This window comes from Halichoerus grypus, chromosome 7 (genome assembly GCF_964656455.1).
Source record: "Halichoerus grypus chromosome 7, mHalGry1.hap1.1, whole genome shotgun sequence".
Taxonomy (NCBI): Eukaryota; Metazoa; Chordata; class Mammalia; order Carnivora; family Phocidae; genus Halichoerus; species Halichoerus grypus.
The window spans coordinates 67,756,632-67,776,922 of NC_135718.1; the positions used below are offsets into that span (position 1 = coordinate 67,756,632).

Below are 20,291 nucleotides of genomic sequence, written 5' to 3' on the forward strand. Positions count from 1 at the left end.
TTAGAAGGGAAACTTCCTCACTCTTGTTCTGTGGCCCAGGAGCCTGAACACTAGAGGTCTGGAGAGAAGACAGACCCAGGCTTTCCATATTTGGGGCAGCAGAGATCTGCTGGCCTTCTGTGAGGTTCTGCGGCCCTCTGCCTCCATGGATTCAGCTAAAAGATAAGGAGGTAGAATTACATTATTTCTGAGATCCCTTTCCAGTTCCAAGTTCTCTCTGATTTTCTCTAATCTGTAGCATTAAGGTATAAGTATTTCATGATTTAAAAATTTGGGACTTCACAAATAGCTAACACTTATATAGTGTTTTGTGTGCGTCTGGCTGTTCTGAGTACTTGACAAATACTAGCTTACATCATTCTCATAAAACCTTATGAATGAAGTGCTATAAAGGAAAGCAAGGCACAAAAAGGTTCAGTCCCTCAGTCCAAGTTCACGCAGCCGGAAAGTGCCAGAGCTGGGTTGCCACTTGCGCAGTTGGGCTCCAGACTCCATGTCGTCACCACACATTGATCTTTTTAATCTAGATCCATAGGGGCAGCTAGTGTCTGAGGTTGCCGGAATTTGTCCATTAGGTACAGATTCTAAAATGGGCAACAGAACAGGGTGTGGAGGCTGATCTCATTTGTGTAGGTTAGTCTGTCAGTGAGTAAGTGAATGATGAATGAATGAGTGAATGAATGAATGAATGGAGCAAGTAGCCCCAGTGGGGTCTTCACGTTGTTTTGCCACCCCCGGGTGTGCACGTGGGCACCTGCACTGAAAGGGTAAGACGATGTGACCCACCTGCAAATTCTTACTTCCTGTCCCTGGTGATGGCAGCCACATCCCTTAAGACCATTTTGAGAGTGATCCAGGTGGTATGTTTTTCACTGCATTTCCAGTTAGCTTCCCACAAACCCCTGCAGAGACTGGAGGGCATTGTGTGTGTGCTTGAGTGGTATGTTAATTAGAGTTTCCCCCGGGGGCGGGGAAGGTCCCAATCAGAATAGCAGTGTGGCCGTGGGGTAGATCCTTAGATGGATATTTAAAATGGTTTTAGGTGTAGAGTTAATGGCAAGACTTTACTAATACGATTGAAATTAAATAGAGGAAACCAATGGTTTAAAGTTAGTTTCTTACGGAACTTCCTCTGTTACTACCGCCAAGCAGCAGAGCTGGCTGGCCCATGCAAATCACACCTTCTCTCTGCTGCCTGCTTCCTGGTAGAGCTGCTTTGCCCTGAGTATACGGGTGGGTGGAGGGGAAGCGCAAGCGAGGAGAAGCCGGATAAATCAAAGTGGACCCTTCTGGGGGCCGAGGTAGTCATAGCACCAGGAGGACTGTTTGGCATATAGCAGGTACCCAATAAACGTTGGAATGAATGAACTGAAACTAGCACTGAGTAGCATATGGAGCCGACTCGTTGAGGCTGCATACATATCTTTCTCTACTAAGTAGAAAGGTGTTGCATTGCATTTAGGAATTAAGAAATAACTTAATTACTTAATGACTTAAGTGATTCAAAACCACTGTGTGATTGGAATTCACAAAACCTTGAAGCCATTAGGGCTAAAAGGGACCTAGGAGATGCTTGAATCCAATCCTTTTCATCTTACTGATGAGCAGTCCAAGTCCCAGAGCTCTGAAGTCGCACAGCAGGTTAGGGATTGGGCGTAAATTGAGGCATGAGCCACTTTGGAAGCCTCCAAAATCCCAGTAAGAGTATTTAATGGCTCGTCTGAGAAATAATGCTTATGTTCTAGCATCCCAGGCACTTCAAATCTTTAGATGCACATGGCTGTACATATGTATTTCTTACAGGGCGAGAGTAAAAAATATCCTCAATCTCATTACCAAAGAGAGCAGTCTTATAATGTGGCGGGCCCATCTCTCACCCCCCTCCCGTCCCTCCTCCTCCCTTCTCCTCCCTGCACACACAGACCTCCCGTGCCCTGGTCTCTCACCCAACAACCAGCCAGGGGGACATTGTTCCACGGCAGCAGGTCAAATGTCCACCAGAATTTTCAGTGACTGCAGAGTCATCCATTTATTTCATCATTTCCCTGTCGATGGTCATAGGGTTTCTAAATTTTTTTTTTTTACCATTATAAGTAATGCTGAAGTGAGCATATCTTCAGCTATATATTCTCCTTGAGGTAAAGCTCTAGAAGTGGGAACTGCCGGATCAGAGGAGGGGGTGTGTTCATTCATATTGTCCTGCCTGTCTCGTAAATGGCATTTACAACAGTTCATCTTCTATTGCACGAAGAGAAAAAGAGGGCTATACATCATTGTGAAAGATAGATGCCCCGAGTAGAAATTATTTCAATAATCGTAGCTCAGGTAATTTGAAAGGCTCACCGTTTAAAAGAGACCTTTCTGGTAGAGAAAAGGAATTCTTTTCAAAGGTGAACATTGCCTCCCTAATGTATTTATTTTGGAAGAACATAATGTCTTCCATATGGGTTCTCAAGGAGGAGTGAGTCTACTTTGGAACCGAGTCCAGGACACGGGAGCAAAGAGGCTCACGGTATGAATGCTGCTTCATACGTGTGTGAGAACAATGTGGGCAGGGTCAGGTGCTGACGCCCACGCACGTGGGAGCCTTGCACACTGGCCGTATATGCAAAAGTAGCTTGTTGCGGTGGCCTTAAATGATCACGCATCATGGTTTTGAGATTGGAGCACGTGGTTTTCTTGCCTGGCAGAAAAGGCCGCTCTATGTGGGTCCCTCTAGCACGGTGTGGTCAGTCGGAGCCCCAGATGTGGGGCAGAAGGCTTCTCTCCCCTTCCCATCGCTCTTCCTTGTCCAAACAGGACACTCTCTCAGCTCAGGTCTGCAGGGAAAAAAGTCTTTTTAATATTAATTCTTATCTATTTGTAACTTTTCCCCAGAGCTATCTAGTAATGTGACAGCCGTGATGAGAAGGACCATAGAGGCCAAGGATTTCTTGGTTGTACTCTTCCGTGCCAGCCTCCTGTGCATACATAATGCAGGTTACCGCGGTGACACGCCGCGTCCTTCTTGCTGGTCCAGCTCCAGTCTCTTCCTCCCGGGACCTGCCCGTGCTGCAGTTCTAACTCTGACTTTTGCTCTTTGACAATCTGTTTCTGTGAAAGATGAGAAGGCGAGTTCTGTTGGTTCAGTAAGCACCCACTGAGTGCCCGCTACCTGCAAATCCGGGCCTGGGTGCCGAGCGGGGAGATGGCCTGCTCTGCATCCCTGCCCCAGCTGCCGGCCCACCTTGGAGGACCTTCCTAAGTAGCCCTCCAAGCAGACAAGTGCACACAGAGTGATGCTGATGGAAAGGAAGCAAATCACAGCTCAAGGAGATTTATTTTGTTTCTAGTAACACCCGCCGGGCAGCAGAGGTCTGGATGGACGAATACAAAAATTTCTATTACGCAGCAGTGCCTTCTGCCAGAAACGTTCCTTATGGAAAGTAAGTGTCACTTGAGCCCTCTCGTGCTGCTTTACTTGGGATCCCGGAGGGTGGGGGGAGGCTGTGGTCATCCTGCACCCCACGAGCCATTCTGCTGCCAGAGTCGGGAACTGTCGCCCAGGTGCCAAAGCAGGGGCCTCTGCTCAAGGCCGGGCGAGGACCCAAGGCAGGAGGCGCGTGGGAGGTGGGCCAGGGCTGCGGGGACAGGAGTGTGGACAGTCCAAGCTCCACCACCTGCCTCAGTCCTCTTCTCAGCAGCAGCTTTCCAGATTTGATGTAGGGAGCTTGTCCATTCTTAAAATTGGTAAAGGAATCTTATTTCCTTCTCCTCCAGTATTCAGAGCCGATTGGAGCTCAGGAAGAAACTTAGCTGCAAGCCTTTCAAGTGGTACCTGGAAAATGTCTACCCAGAACTAAGGTAAGCCGCTGGGGATCGGGGTCTCGCTTTGTAAGGGCTTAGGAGCCACGGATGTCAGAGAGGCGGGGAGGCCCCGAAAAGTGACTAGTGAAGGTTGTGCCCCTGGCGAGAGGCTGGGAGCTGGGGCTCACCCCACAGCTGTCCCTAAGCACCCCTGAGAACGCGCTCCCTGAATGGTGGCCTCCTGCTGTGTGACCTTCCCATTCCCCACAGAGGCGGGAACGGTCCCAGGTGGCGCCTCGTTTAGTCATGCCCTGTTGGTGAGAGGACAGGGGCTAAGTGACAAGGGCTGTTGTCTCATGGGCTCTGTAAGCCGCCCGAGGAGCAGCGCCCAGCTCCCCCCCCACCCCACCCCGGTGTGCTCTCTGTGCCCTCCCTGCCCAGTGGGTGCCTCTGCCCGGCCTCCCTGTTCTGGCTCCGAGGGCCTCACCCTCCTCGCTCGTCTTGCCCTCGTGAGTGAGTGTCCGGAGCTGAGGTCAGTGCCGACCTGGGCAGAGACGGAACAGTAAATCCGCTACGCCACTCCCCTGCTTCCCTCCAGGAGACTTGCCGATGGCAGAAGTACTCTTCTGCATCTGCTCTCAACACCCGCTGTTCCATCTTAAATTAATGGGAGCTCTGCGTCCTAAGGGAGCACTTGAGACCCTCATCAGAGGGCCTGCAGGGCTGCGGGTTTCGGGACCCATCCGAACTTCATCTTCGTAAAGGGATTGCTGGACAATTTTGCTTTAATGCGGCACATTCCTTATTCTGCATGTCGCCCGAGCATTTCCCAGCAGGTCGCACACCCCCAACACGGGCCGTGAATGCGGGAGTCCCCACCATTATCCTTTGGGCTAACAGCTCCTTCAGAGCCCTTGTCCCAGAGATTTGTTTGAGAGTTAGAGAATGCGGCTTTGCCCCAGCGCTGCTCTTCACAGCCATCAGCCCCTGGAACTGTTTCCTGTGCCCGAGAAGTGGTGTACGACATGGTGCCCCCGCCCCGAGGAGCGGGGAGAGCAGACGTTCTCCTCCCTCCGGCCCCTCTGTGACAGACGGCTTTCGCTGGGGCCTGCGAGCAGAGTTGGTCACCCGGGGGAGGCCCCTGGGCATTGTCTCTCTCCCCGCCAATGCGGTGCTTCTCACCAGGGCCTTGTGGCCCCGTAATGGTGCCCACTTTGCTTTTGCCGTCACGGTTGTCTGTGATTTGCCGGGTAATGATGCCAGACAGAGTGACATTAAATGCAGCTTCACCGTGAGGACGCCCATGATGTGGGGTGACATCGGGCCTGTGCCACGTCAGACCATATCCAGAGCATCGAGCACCACGGCAGCAGGCGAGTCTGCCTGCCCCCACCCGAGCCCGGCCAGGGAGACCCCGACCCAGTACTCGTGCTGTGTCTGCAGTAATCGCTGCCGTTCGCTGGGCACCTCCTGCGCCAGGCACCGGGCTGCCCGTGCTCACGGTGAAACGTTGTATGGGACACGTGCAACAGTGCTGCTTTACAGGCACTGTGCGGAAGGGGGGGGGCTGAGGCTTGGGGGGGGGTCCGAGAGATGACACAGCCAGTACGGGGCCCGGCCGGGCGCAGACTCGGGTCCAGGCCCGAGGCATGTGGCCCCCGCCCACTGTGCCCTGTTTCTGTTGGTCGCAGGCCGCCTGACAGAGCCACTCAAGTTCCCCCCTCTACTAGGTAAAGCTCAGATCCTAAGTCTGCTGGGAAGCTCAAGGCAACAGGATCTGACCTCAGGAATGGCTCTTCTAAAGAACTTCCAACAGGCCAACACTGAAGAGTATAGGAGCTTTTCCTTTCCAGAAACATTTTCCAGATAGGGAAAGAATGCTTCTCCAACTTGAAATCTTCACTTAGGGTTAGAAATCCCGGACGTACGAGAGATGCCGCCCGGCTGACACAGGCCGCCTATGGGAGGAGCGGTACGGGCCGGGGGGTGGGGCCTTCCTCTCGTGGTTCCTGCTGCCGGACACGGAATCACCGAGCAAGGGGGCGGGAGCCGGGGGGCCTGCGGAATTAAGCAGATGATTCTCCTCTTGCTTTCCAGGGTCCCTGACCACCAGGATATAGCTTTTGGGGCCTTGCAGCAGGGAACCAACTGCCTGGACACTTTGGGACATTTTGCTGATGGTGTCGTTGGAGTCTACGAGTGTCACAATGCAGGGGGGAACCAGGTATGTGAGGGGGTGGGCTTGAGCCCCTGGAGGCCCAGAGAGAGCACAGAGGGGGCCCTGAGCTTACAAGTCCTGGCTGCTGCCTTTCTCCTGTGACCCGGGATGTCTGAGGTAGCACCTGGCCCCAGCTGGTCACCCGCTAGCAGGCAGCTGCAGGCTCAGGTGGGATGCCCCAGATCTGGACAGACACGTGGAGCCTGCCGTCAGCCTCGGGCCAGGCTCTGCTACCGCAGCGAGGGGCGCAGTGGTTAACACTGACATCCAGCATCCCTCTGTCAAGGCAGGCCTACAGGGCTGGTGGCCTTCATCTCCTCCTCTTCCTCCTCCTCCTCGTCTTCCTGCCACCCCTGTCGTCCCTTTGGCGTGTGCTCGTCCCCAAAGCACCTGTTCTGTGTCTGCCTCTGAGTCCGATCTCCAAGCATGCTGATAAACACCTGCCTGGGTCCCAGCTTAATAGGCACAGACTCTGTCGCTGCTACCAAAGTCATTATTGGTCCCTGCCTATTAGATAACACTGGCTTAGATAGAAAATATTAATAATTACTAGCTTCAGTCTGACACACATATACACACACAACTTGTCTTGGAAGCATAACACACACCCCCACCCCGAACTTCTGTCCTCATTGAAAACAAGACAGAGAAGTGAAGGCCTGTTAGGCCTAACCCATGGCCCACGTGTTCCAGAGGACAATGTTCTAGAAAGCAGTTTTCCCATAAGAAAATAATAGATATTTGTAAAATATGGGCTTTGTGCACAAAAAAGTTTGGGTAATGCTAGGTGCTCTTATCTCCTTGAAAATATGTCAAGCTCTCAGAGGACCTACAGTTTAAGTGTGGGCGTGGGGGGTTAACTCAGTGTATCCCAGATTTATTGAATCCCAGAACCTTCTTTAAATAGAACTATTTTTAAAAGAGGGCACCTGTTTTCCTGTAAAGTTGGTTCTGAGTCCCCCCCAGGGAGTATCTAGGCAGACTGCAATCCCCAAATGCTTTGCCTCCTCTCTTCACTTGGTGATGTCATCTTAGCAGTTGCTTGGACCGGTGTGGACATCCTAAATTAGACAAGGGAGGGAGAGCCGGTTTCAGGCAGCGGCCAGGGCGTGCATGCCGCACCCGGGCCCCCAGGGTCTCACCTCTGTCCTCGGAGCACAGCCCCTGGCTCCTGTGCGTGCTCCCCAGGGAAAGGCTAGGAGCTTTGGGTGAGCACACACAGCCGGCCTCAGGGTGTAGCCTGACTTGTGGATTCTGAGTATTTCAACCTATGATAGGTGGGTCCCTAGATGAGAGGAGTTGGCTGGAAGGAGGAGCTATAAGGAGGGAGGGAAGAAGGAGAGGAGGAGGGAAGATTCAAGTCCAGCCGAGTTTGTTGGGTGCGGACAGGAGGGAGGGAGGGCGCCGTGCCTGCCAGGAGTGTCTCTGTGTCCTTGTCAGGCCTTTGGTCTGACGCACTGAAATTCACTGTGGCCCCACTTCCTGCTGGGGACCGTGTGGGTGTGGTTCTGTCCCCCAGCGATGCACACAGCGGTGGCGATGCGGGGCCGTGTGGTGCAGGTCTGACTGCGTGGAACCGTGCAGGGACGAAGCGTGAAGGGGTCTGGGGCTTCGGTGTGAGGTAGGGAGGCTGAGGGCGCAGGGAGAGGCGGGGGTTTTATCTGTTTGTGGCCAAGCCAGAATGAAAATACTTAAGTGTTGCCTTCCAAAAAGTGAAGCTTTGGGAAGACAGGAAACGCAGTGCATCTAATGAGTCTCCAGGAGCTCAGTTTAATCTGCGTCAGAAAGGCGGTGCTTCGGGGTCTAGTAAGCCCCAGGGTGCTTCTGGTCTTGGTGGCAGAAATTCAGAAATTGGCTGCTGCACGTGGAGCTGGGTGAAGGGTGAAGCTCGCCTTCCGTCTGCATGTTACAGTTCAGAGATGCGGCCCCGAGTTATCTACCTTCTGTATTGTTAGACTTCGTCTGATTCCAAGTTAGCCTCACCGCCCTCCCCCATTTAATGACCGGGGTTTCCCTCGGTCACATTTGCAACGTTCTGATGATTCAGTGACCGTTAGAGGGTCAGTCCTTCATATTTTAGCAGCTCTACCGGGCAGTGAGAAGTCTGACTCTGTGCATTTGAAAAGTACATACGTATGGCGGCTGTTAGTGAAGGATTTCCCGGTGCTCCGCACCCTGCCCTCTCCGGTCTCAGGCACCCGCTTCTGTCCTGGGCTCTGTGCGTGGCTCTTGTGCGCTCAGCATGGCCTTGGGGATGGATGGCACCTTGTACTGCACAGCTGGTAATAAAGCCAGTGGCCACCAGGTAGCAGGCTGCCATGGCCTGGGTAGTCGTGCCCCCCCCCCCCCGCCCCCACCATGAGGGCTGGTGGCCGTGGCTCTGGATCCCCGGATCCTGCCTGCAAGCTGGTCTCTGAGCCCACGAGCCCTGCTCTGCAAGCCCACGGGGAGGCTGAGCATCCTGGCCTGCCCAGTGCATCACTGCTTTCCACCTGTCTCCCCTGCAGTTTTTCATAGCACCCCCTTTTTGTCTCAAAGGTGTCCTGGTTGTAGTCACCATGGTTATAGGCACGGGAGCTCGTTGATGATGAGCTGCTCTCAGGATGCCATTCTGGGGGGAGGAGGAGATTGGGACGGTGTCGGAGTTCCCCCAGAGGCGGCTGCTCCCAGCTGTGCGCACAGGTGACCGTGCTGGGCCGCGACCCTACCAGGCTTGGGCTGTCCCTGTGCTGGGCTTGGGGCTGTCGGCGAGAGCGTGCAGCATGGCCTGTGCAGAGCAGTCCGTTCCCTCTCTTTTCCCTTTTGCTGTTGGGAGACCGTTGCTGTTCTCACACTGGGGCGGGGAGAGCTTGCCCTCCTCCCCGCAGATGTCTGCTGAGTGCCCCCTGGGCCAGCCGCTGCATGCTCAGGGGTCCTAGCCAGGAGGACCCGGCCCTGCCTGCCCAGTGAGCAACATTCTACCGCCTCTGAGCCCTTCCCCCGTGGTTTTGTGCTGGAATCGCCCTGAGAGCTCTCCGGAAATTCTGATGCCGGGTCCCCTGCCCAGAAAGCCTGCTTTCATCAGCCTGGGGCCGCAGAGCACTGGGCTTTGTGAAAGCTCCCGAGGTGGGTGATTCTAAACGAGCAACTGCACAGTGAGGGTTTTCTAGCAGGGGAGGCCACACCAGTGCGGGAACAGCAGTGTGACCACGTGGTGTACCTTCACCCACATACCGGGGACCACGTTCCTCCGTGGACCAGCCTGCGGCCCGGAAAGCTGCCTTCTAGATCAGCACCGTCCAACTGTGCTTTGTTTGCTGAAAATGTTCCAGATCGGCACCATGCAGTCCAGTTCTCACCGACCCCATGTGGCCACAGAGCACTCAGAATGTAGCTAGTGTGACTGAGGGTGTCAGGTGTTCATTCACTTGACTCAGCAGGTGCATAGTTTGGCCACCATGCTGGCGAGCGTGGGTCTGGAGGCGGCGGGAAGCCAGGGCTCGTGCCTACTGGTGCAGATGTTCCATGAGTAAGTCCTGTCCCAGCTGATGGAAAGCGATGCTGTTTTGAGTGGTGTGCCACATGGGTGAGAAATGAGAGGGTAAATAACGTTTCCTAACTGCAAATAGGGTCCCATGCTCTGAACGAGTACGGTTTCTTATCTGGTTTCTGGCTGAGCCTCAGCAGACACACAGAAAATGGGAAAATTAATGGCCGTGCTCTTTTTAAGAGTGGCAGCTCAAAAAAGCAATTCTTAAATATTTATGAACTTTATTTTACAAATTCAGATCATTGAAATGCAACAGAAGAACAAAGTGGCAGCCAGCTCTGTTGTTTGCACAGCTGAATTAGTTTTCCTGGAATTTAGTGTAAAGTCTGCTTTAAAATAATTAAGCACACAATAGCAAGAAGGTTGTAGAAACATTCGTACGTGAGCTTTCACTGGGTATCTGCAACCCTTCCAACATCTCTTCAACACCTGCTTCCAAGAAGCATCTAGAATCTTGCCCACGAGTGAGGGCGGGTTGGTGCCATTCCTTCACGTGAGCCTCGCTGTGGGCGTGATGCGTATCTGAATGCATGAAAGACGGGGTGCATGAGCTCCTTCCTGGGACCTTTTGGCCCCGAATTCTGCCCTGATGTACAGGTGATGCTGAGTGCCCATTGGCGCCTCAAAGGCACCAGCTGTGGAGGGACAGCACCATGGAAGGTTGGGATTGACCCTCAGGGGCCGTGTGGGGCCCTTCCCAGAGAATGCTCTGCAGAGCTCACTGCCAGGAGCTGCCAGTGGGGACAGGTGGGGACAGGGCTCCGTGCTCTCAGGTTTCAGAGATGCTAAGGAAAACAGTCCGAGCACGTTCTGCTAGGCTCAGCATTCCAGAGCCGTGAGGAGCCTATGTGTGACTTTGCAGAAAGAAACGTGGCCCAAATTCACTGTTTCCCAAACTTACTTGACCTGAAACTAACTTTTCATAGAATCCCTCATGGAGCACACTTTGAGAAACACTCATTAAAAGGTGAGAACATTGAAGCCAAGGAAAAGGAGGGGACTGGCCCCAGTCTGCCTCCCTGCTAGGAGAGAAAGAAGCCGTGAACAGGCTAAGGGCCTTCTCCAGTCCCTAGATGGGCTGCCTATCTAGGGCAGACCATCTGTTCCAAGGTGACCGAGGTGCTGAATAGTGAGGCTTCTTTAAAAGATCATTTATTCCCTCCCTTACCTCTGTCCCCTGAGAACAGGGAAAAAAAAAAAAAAAGAAAAAGAATTTCTCCATAGCACTTCGTAGCGCCTAAAGTTACATAATACATTTATTCATGGGTGAGGCATTCTCCCCACTGGAGAGCCAGCCCCGTGAGGTCGGGGCCTTGACTGTCTGTTCACCGCCGTGGGCTGGGCCCTGGGAGAGCACCTGAGACACTGCAGGGCGCCGTGGACGGTCGCTGGAAGGATGGCTGAGTCGTAGCAGCTTTCCTGGGCAGATAGCAGAAAGGGACACGGTGGTAGGGAGTGTGTCCAGGTGGAATTCTGGGTTGGAAGACGCTTGGCTGCTTCTGGATCCTCAGGGCTCACTTGGGTATTTACCCCTTTGAGAGAGTCAGGTCCTAGAGTGAAGGTCGGAAGCTACCTCCTCCTGTCCCACCCGTGGCCCCGCCCAGAACCTTCTGCCTGGGGCCTCGCTCACCCATCTTCTCCATTCTCTGGCTTCCTGCCCTTTTAAGACTGTCTTATTTAGCACTCAGAATAAATGGTTGTGCTCTCAGCCCTTAAGGGGTGTGTGTGCATGTGTGTGTGTGTGTTTCTATTTGATCATGGCTCAGTTTTCCCTCTGTAAATGGGGGTAATAACAGCCTCTCGTGGGGCATACAGTGGTTCCCACTACACAGTAGGCGCCTGGTATTAGCACAAGGGGTGTGTGTGTAAGTACACAGATTTAGGGATCTCAGACCTTTGTGAGCATCAGCCAGTCAACTCACTGCTCAGTAGTAAGGTTACGTGCTGCATATTTTGCTTAAATGGGCCATGTATAATTTATCATTTTCACACATTACAATCCACATTCATAAAGGCTGTTTCCAAACCACACCTGCAGGGGGGCAGAGTCTTTCCAAAATAATGCAGGTGGAAAAGTCGACCCTGAACTGTCTATCTTGGGGGATCCACGCATGGGCCACTTTGTTTCCAGGTCACCTTTCGTGGTAGAAAACTGGGTGTGGCGCTCAGATTTGCACCAGGGGCTAAAATAGTTCACACTGTTTATCTTAGTTACTCCTGTTCTCAAAGCCCTTTCGTCACATCAGTCGGTGAACTTGATGCTACGCTGGGAGGCTCCCCCTGGCACCCCCAGGTGGAGATTTGCCCTTCGGTAAGAAGTCGTTTGTCGGCCCTGCGTTGGCTGGGGGCTCGGAGTCTCCACTTAGCAGCATGACCCTTTCCCTCTTGGGGCCCCGTCACTCACAGCCCTGCGCGTGGCGCGGCCCTGACCTCCGTTGTTGTGCTCCAGGAATGGGCCTTGACGAAGGAGAAGTCGGTGAAGCACATGGACTTGTGCCTGACGGTGGTGGACCGGGCGCCCGGCTCTGTCATAAAGCTGCAGGGCTGCCGAGAGAACGACACCAGACAGGTAGGGCGCCCCTGCCCCTCAGTCCGGCCTTCCTGTGCCCCTCCCCCACTGCGGCCTTGACCGCAGCGCTGCTTTGTCCCATCCCGCTGCCCTGTCGGACCTTGGCTCCGGCTGTCCGCCGTCTCCCGCCGCGCCGGGAGCTCCTGGCACACAGCAGGCGCTCCGTGAATCCCGTGCTGGGTGAGCGTGCGGTCGGGGCGTTCGTGCTCCGTGCGGGCTGTGGGCGCTCAGAAGGCCCTGTGCCGCCCGCGTGCACCGGCTCTGGGCAGCGTGCCTTCTGGCCTGTCCCCTGTGGGCGGCTCCACCGTAAGTTCCCCCACCCCGGGTTATGTCGTTCCATAACTTCTTTTTTTCTTTAAACATTTATTCATCTATTTTAAAGAGACAGAGAAAGCATCAGCAGGGAGAGGGGCAGAGGGAGAGGGAGAATCCCAAGCCAACTCCCCGCTGAGCATGCAACCCAACCCCGGGCTCGACCCCACGACCCCGAGATCAGGACCCAGCCGAAATCACGGGTCGGAGGTCGGACTGAGCCACCCAGGGCCCCCTTCCGTACCTTCTTGATTGATCTCTTTATATCTGGGCCTCACCCTCCAGCCACACGGGAGAGGAAGGGGCCTCATTTGTATGTTCAGCTCCTACGAAGGTGTGTAAGCACCTTCTCCAGGCTGAGGGCCTCGGTAGGGGCTCCCAGCACCTCCAGGTGCAGGTAAGCAGTGCTGCTGGTCCCTTCTTCAGAAGCTTCTTTGTAGCAGCCGCTCGTACATGGGCATCCTGAAAGTGTTTGGTGATGCCTGTGAACGCGGGAGAGGCCCGGGGCCGGGGCCGTGCACGTGTGCGTCTGAGGGCTGGGCGGGATGCCTGGAACCCCATCACGTTCTGCCTCATCAGACCCCGTGTGTGGAGGCACAGACCTCAGGCCCGGGAGCGGGGAGGCACAGCCGGCTCACGGCTTCTGCACAGAATTGCAGAAGCCCCGGGGGCCAAGCAGGGGTGCGGCAGCGGCCAGGCACGCCGGGCAGAGAACTTGGCCCAGGCGCGGGGCCCACTGAGAAGTCAGCGAAACACTGACCTACAAATAAGTACTAGAAAAGAAAGCGAGGTTCATAACCACATCACCAAAGGGAGCTGTTTTCATTCTGTTTCATTTCATTCTGTGCTGGTAAACCCACAGCCCTGAAGGAAAGATCCTATTTCTTAAGCCGGTGGTCTGATGTTGCTTATTTCTGATGACATTCTCATTCTTTCCATGCCACCGGATGTTTCAAAGAAAAATTGCGTGTTCTTACTTACTCATTAAATATTTTTGCTTTTTAAATTTATAAAAATGCTAAATGAGTATAAAAGTTCAAGCAGATGAGACCTTATACACACACTCTCTCTCTTTCAAGTATCTGTGTGTATATATTACTTTTTCCAAACAGTTCGGATTGTTTTTACCTTCTCTGACATAAGCCCCCGTGGTAACTTGGAGGCAAGCCCTTTCTTGAGCCATGGGGGAGTGGTGACTAGTGTCAGAAATAGAAATGCAGTCACGAAAGGACCTTCCAGCGTGCCAACGAGTGGAGACTGGCTTATCCTCGTACAATCTCTTTTTATGAGATAGACGGGTGTAGAGAAACTGAGGCACAGAGCCTACCAGAGCCAGGAGCCTGAGTGGGCTTCTAGTCCAAGACGGATTTCACCAAAGGGGAGGCTGAGACCCACAGAGTCAGCGCCTCCTCTCCAGTGTCACCTGGGAGGACCGAGGCCGGGACCAGGTGCCTGGCTTAGATCCCGGTTGTCGGGAAATGCTTGCATCTGTCCATCCCTGGCCTGCTCGTGGGGTGCCCCCTGTCCCCTATGCTGCAGACCCCCAGCCTGGTTTCTGATGGACACTTAATCTCTGGAGGAGTTCAGTAGGAGTTTGCCTTGTTTCCAGAGCTGACAGGCGTCCCTGGTGCCATCCCAGTTCTTGGGAAGCATAACTGATGCCCCCGAGAGGCTCACAGCACGGGGTGGAAACATCCTGCAAACAGCTCTTCTGACCCCGAGACTTCGCCCGGTGCAGAGCCGTGTGGGGGCTGTTTCAGTAGAGCCTCGATGGCCCAGAAGTCTGACCCATGATTAGAGCCAGAGCTGGAGTTTGGTTATTTTTTTTTTTAAAGACCTTGCATTTAGCTGAGGCTTTGACACCTGACAGGCAGAGCCCCTCCAGAGAGGGGAATCAGATTCCATTCATTCCACATTCTTTGTCAGGCCTGATTCCTGGCCACTCAGAGCGACACAGGGCTGTGGGCTGCGCATACACACTTTCCATGACAATGGAGGAGACCAGCGTGAGGACTGACTGACAGCCAGGGAACCGGAGAGGAGGGATGATGGGCAGGCAGCAGTGACCTCCCCGTGCTCATCTGATTGCGCTGACTTTCACTGTTGGCAGAAGCTCCAGGTTAGCGGGCGGCCTGAATGAGTATCATAGGGTCCTTACGAGAACATCCCAGCCTCCTGTTCTTGTGCAGAAGGCCGGCTCTCGGGGCGCCGGGGCCTTCTGCCTTACTCTGCCTCCTTCCCCTCCCCATCCATTTGCCCTTTGAGAGGAGGCTCCTCAGCTAATTTGATCTCAAAGCTGCACCGTCTTGCCAGTTGGAGTATTTGGTTTCCAGGCACGTCTGTGGGTCGTGTTTTGTGTGCATTTGCAGAGTCAGAGGGGAAAGGAGGCAGGAGGAAGAGAATGCAATTCCGCGGTGTCAAAAGGATTTGCAAAAATACTTACGGAAAGGAGCTTTAGTGCACACAGTGTAAAAAATTAATTAGAATCACAGACTATATTAATGAAGGGAGAGCTTTTGGGAGAAAAAAGTGTGATAGTATTTTTTCTTTTGAAGAACAAACATTAGAGATTTTTACATGGGGGTGAACAACGGGGTGAGGGGGCCTCAGACTTCGTTTAGGCTAGGCTGTGGGCTTTGTTTTCTTGTTTGGTTGGTTGATTAGTTAGTTGATTGGTGAGTTGGTTGGTTGGCTGATTGAATTTAGTTAGCTGGTTGGTTGGGGTTGGGTTGGTTGATGGGTTTGGTCTTGGTGGGGGAAGGGTGTCCACACTCGAATAAGGAGACATACCCTGTGCTTTACAAGAGTCACATTTGGAACTGAGCAAATACTGCTTGGTCCCTGCTGCGCAGAGCACTGGGGGCCCCCAGGGTGGCTGAGACAGGTTTCTCACACCCACCAAGGAGCTCACAGACTAGTAGAGAAAATCACACAGTATAGAAACGGGTTCCTCAACATGATATTCTGTCCACTCAGGCATCTCTTTCCCTCTCGTTTGACCTGACACCATTCCCCTAGTTTAATTGAGCCTAAGGCCCTAAGTGGGAGCGTGGAGGTGCCCAGGCCACAGGCTCCGGGCAGGGCTGCCTTCCACTAGCCAGGGGCAGGATTGGGGTCCTCTCTGAGCTGGCTCAGCTTCCTGGGGCTCCTTCCTGGAGGTGAAATAGCATCAGAGGAGGCCTTCTTGTGGATGAATGCACGTTGCCGACAAGAGACTCCCTACCTCAAGTCCTTGCCCTGATGACCGAGGACGGGCAGGTGCCCAGAGCACTGGTGCTTAGATGAGGGGACAGCCAAAGGAGGGAAGAGGGCAGGGCACACGGCCCCTAGCAGCCCAGAAAGGAGGTTTTGAGTTGCAAACCAAGGCAGAGAGCATAGGTTTCTTTCCCTGGACGCTCAGCTGGCCCTGGAGCTGCTTTGTCTTGGGGCAGTGGGTAACTCCTCCGTTATGATCAGAACCCCACCCCCCACCCCCACCCCCAAAACCCCGGCCACCACCACCAAAAAAAAAAAAAAAGGCTTGGTTTTTTTTGTTTTTAGTGTAGCTAGGAGACGCTGCAAATGGATGTGTACTGTGCGGTTTTGTGTGTGCCGTGATCGTAAGGCACTCTCCTGTCTCCTGCAGAAGTGGGAACAGATCGAGGGCAACTCCAAGCTGCGGCACGTGGGCAGCAACCTGTGTCTGGACAGCCGCGCGGCCAGGAACGGGGGCCTGAGCGTGGAGGTGTGCGGCCCCGCCCTGTCTCAGCAGTGGAAGTTCACGCTCAACCTGCAGCAGTAGGCGGAGCCCGCCGCGCCGCACCAGCCCGGCCCCCGCGCCGGCTGAGTCTGGAGGTCACGTTCTTGATTACGTTTCTTAAACTTTCTGCGAAACTATATACCTCAGTATTCCATCATGGTCTGAAAGTCGGAGAACTTGTGCGAGGCACGGGGCCTGGGCGCACACCGAAGAGGCCCGGAAAGAGAACCGCTCTCCTCGCCCCCCAGGAGGCGGCCAGGCCCCTCCTCCGAGGCCGCGGCCGCCCGCCCCCAGCGACACCCCCCCCGCCCCCCAGGACGGCCAAGGCGCCGCCCCAGCGCGGACCAGTGCGGGGCAGGGAGGGCGGAAGGGGGGGCCGTTGCTGCGTCACCCCGAGGAGAACTCTTTTGAAATCTCCATTTTTGATCCCATCGAAATCACGTCTGGTTTCCACAACAGCGAACCGAGTCATTTTGCAGGTTTACGTTGTATTCCCCTGTCCCTGCTCCTCTGTTCCCAGCTGTCTTCCCAGCACAGACCCCCTCTTCCACGTGACGTCCTTGCTCTATTTGAATATGAACTTTTCTATGGTGGGACACTAAATATAAATATATATAAAGAAAGAATGTACGGTCAGTTCCCTATGGTTTCTGTAGGTTGTCCTCATCTTGTAAATTGCCCACACAAGTTAGTTAACGGCCAGAAGGAAGAGGGAGGGGGCCCTTGGGGGGGTGGGGAAGGCGGGCTCTGTTGCCCGCCCGGAACCCCATCAGTGAGCAGGTGCTACGGGGCCGCTCGGGGCTTCCCTGTCGCTGGGCTTCAGGAGGCTAGGGGTCCTGGGTCGGGGGGGGGGGGGGGGGGGGGTGCGGACTGCCAGCCTCAGCCCGGGCACCTCTGTCGGCTTCAGCTTGGGAGTCACTGCTAAGTGTCGGCATCCACCTTCTGTGCCCTTGGTATCTGGAAACCTGGATGGGCACTTATTTTGACAGACATTACTTTGGGTCTTTTTGAATTAAATTTCTTTTCTCTTAGGGAAAAAACAAAAACCCAGGAGCCTCCCAGCTCCCAGTAGGCGACAGTAGGAAGCTGTCCTAGGCTGGCATTGGGCGAATCGTGAGTGTCCCGTGAGCTGGTCCCTGGGCTCTGGAATCTGGCCTGCCCACACCGTCCCTCCCAGGCCCAGGCGCCTGCTTTGGGTCATGGGGCATTGGGTCAAGAGTTGGGAGGGGCGGAAACCATCCAATGCCTGATCAGCTGACATGGAGGATTCTGGACACAACACAGGAGGCATGTGTGTTAGGAAGCAGAGATCAGTATAACCACAAGCCAGTTAGGAACTAAGTCGTGACAGGAAGAGGTGCCCAGGAATGTCCCTGCAGAGCCCCCCTTGCCTTTGCAGTGGCCCCGCGTGCCGTGACAGGGCAGTCCCCGGCCCCCTACGGAGTGGCCCTCCCGCACACATGCGATCTCACAGAGGCTGGCCACCCCAGGCCACCCCCAGCTGCTGCGGAGTGGGACGTGCGTCAGAGATGCACATCCTCAGGCCCCTTCGGGGAGGGCCCGGGGGGTCACAGAGTGAGAATTGGCCCCAGAAGATTTTGCGAAGTGCCACTCTGTTCCCTACCTGTTTCTTCTAGGCAAGGGGACGCTATTGGTCTTTCTTCCTTCGCTGCAAAAGGCCCACGTGTGTTTGCTCTAGGTCACCGGGATCGGGTGTAGAGGCGTGGCTCAGGGACTGTCCTGCGGCTTCCTTTTTGCCCTCTGCCCAGCAACCGGATGTACCTTCAGTGGACAGGGAGGCCATAGCTGGATTACCTTTCCACACCTGTGTCTTCAGAGGCTGGTCTTGACTACAGGGAGGCCCCGGGAAGAGGGCCAGGTACCTGTGCAAGGCCGTTGAATGCAGGTGGGGCAGGAGGAACCAGACTCAGCCCGAGCACCTGGGTCCCATCATAAGGCCCTGTCCCCTGTGAGCCACTGCCAGTGTTTGCAAAAAATACCCCATGGCAAGCAAACAAATTTGGCTTTGCTATAAAACAAATTCGAGTCAGGTTCTTGATGAGTCCTTCCCCCACATACCCCCGCCCCACCCAGAACTCTCATCGAGCTTGTACCATCGGGACGGGCCCACCCGGCCCCTTCTGGGGTCGCTCCCCGTCCCTGAGCTGGGGGTGGGGGGGCAGCTGGCGGCCTCGGACCCCGTGGGGGGGCGTTGTGAGCAGAAGTGGGGCTGGGAGGGCTCCCTGGAGGTGAGCTATGTTTACAAGACAACAGTGTGCCAAAGTGACTTACTGCGGTTGCATTATTTCTTAGTCATCGGGACGACCCCGCCCTCTCACTCCTGTTTTTACAAGTACAGATTCTTTCCTAAGAGCCCTTTGAGCAAAGCGTGGCGAAGCTAGTTGTCCTCTCTGTGGTGGTCTTTCTTATGTCTTCATCAAAGCTAAAATGATGGTCTCTGTGAGTATGTTTTGCAAATTCAAAATATAGTTTGGTAATTTTTTTTCCAGTTGATTTTTAAAAAGAACTGCTGTACAGAGCTTGTACTTTGTCCATTTTATAGATGGAAACCATCCTTGAAAATTGTTTAACTTAAATAAAGAGAAGATACTTTATAGATAATGCTCTCGGCGGTGGCTGTGGTCGTCCTTGGTGCTTTACCGGAAGGGGGTGACTAGCGTTTGAGGGCAGGGGAGACCGTCTGTCCTCTCTGGGGGCCCTGCTCAATGACCATTCCTTATCGCACTTTTATTTTATTTACTTATTTTTTTTATCGCACTTTTAAAAAGCACTCGCTTTTTACTGCTCTGCCCTCGTGCTGTTTATTCTTATTTGTCATACTAACCATTATCGTTTGTGGGGTGTTGATGATGTGCCAGGCACCGCGCCAAGCCCTGGAAGGCGTTCTCCTCACCCACTCACGGTACCTGCGAGACAGTGTGACGGGCTGCCTTTCCCAGCTGGCCGGGGAGCCTGCCGCTTGAAGCCCTTCACCTCCTCAAGGTCAGGGGCTAACCTGCTCAAGGTCACGCCACTCCTGAGTGCTCACCTGGAGTCAGCCCTCGGCACTCAGGGCCTGCACCCCAAACCACGGTGGGGGGAAGGGGCAAATATTTTCACAGCTTTTACGGTATTTAAGATCCATATACTTGTTTGCCAGTTATCGGGGGCTTCCCAGTGCTATCTGAGGCTGGCTGAGGTCCTTCCCCTTATCCTCAGCCTTTTAAAATGCCTGCCTTTGAAAAACCCCACAGGCGTATCAAGAAAACACTACAGTGGCCTATTCCTTATTTGGCAGTTTGGATGGGGACTGGGTGCCGGGAGGGGCCCTGAAAACACTGGCCCGGACAAGGTGTTTTCATGTTCCAGAGACCACATTTCTGCGTCCTCTTGCCCCCATTATCTGAGACAACCAAAAACAAGGTTCTCCTGCCGTGAGAAAGAGAGCTCTTAGCATAATTGTGCAGTGTCCCTCAGAGTGCTTTAGGAATGTGTGTGTGGGCCGGGGGGGGGGGGGGGGGGTCCTGCTTTGGCATCAGGGAAAAGTTTATTTATTGAAAAACTCTGTGTGGTCCTCACCATCCTGAAGACCCAGCAGGGGAGGAAATGTTCAACACCAAGCAAGAGGACAGGTGCTCTGCAGGCTCCGAGTGGGGGCTTTGCAGAGACGCGACTGGGTAGTCAAGTCAGGTGTGGACTCCCAAATGCTCTGGAAGGAGTTTCGGCTGATGCAGGGGGAGGGGTGCTCTATGAGCTCTGGACTGGAGCGGAGAGGATCAGATTTGCAACATTTTTTATAGTAAAGTGTGTAACCTGACTCAGCTATTTGATTCTGCAGTACATTCCACATTTTTAAAAAATACTCAGCCAGAAAAATAAAATCTCGTCTCATGCTCTGTTCTGTCCATGGACCTACCTAAAAGAAAAAAAGAAAATTCTCTTCTTAGACCAATTTATTACTATTCCTAACCAGTTTACTAATAATACAATGTGTAGGTATTTGATTTTCTGTATTATGCGTGCTGCAAATGATACACATCGTTTCCAAAAAACAGTAGGGCCGGAGGGTCCCAAAGCAGTAATGAGAGATGGCTCAGCAGTCCCCGCCTGAGCCCCTGGGGGCCCGGACCCCAGCCTG

General features: G+C 54.0%; 1 protein-coding gene across 1 annotated transcript in view; it reads left to right on the forward strand.

The window, feature by feature from the left end:
- The window catches only part of GALNT2 (polypeptide N-acetylgalactosaminyltransferase 2), a 184,008-nt gene extending 165,233 nt beyond the window's left edge, over positions 1-18,775 (forward strand). The window contains exons 12-16 of the mRNA XM_036106959.2: positions 3,333-3,425; positions 3,760-3,843; positions 5,884-6,010; positions 11,983-12,102; positions 16,040-18,775. Coding sequence (XP_035962852.1) covers positions 3,333-3,425; positions 3,760-3,843; positions 5,884-6,010; positions 11,983-12,102; positions 16,040-16,195 — 580 coding nt within the window. The 3' untranslated portion in view covers positions 16,196-18,775. The remainder of the gene's footprint in view (positions 1-3,332; positions 3,426-3,759; positions 3,844-5,883; positions 6,011-11,982; positions 12,103-16,039) is intronic.
- Positions 18,776-20,291: the final 1,516 nt, after the last annotated feature.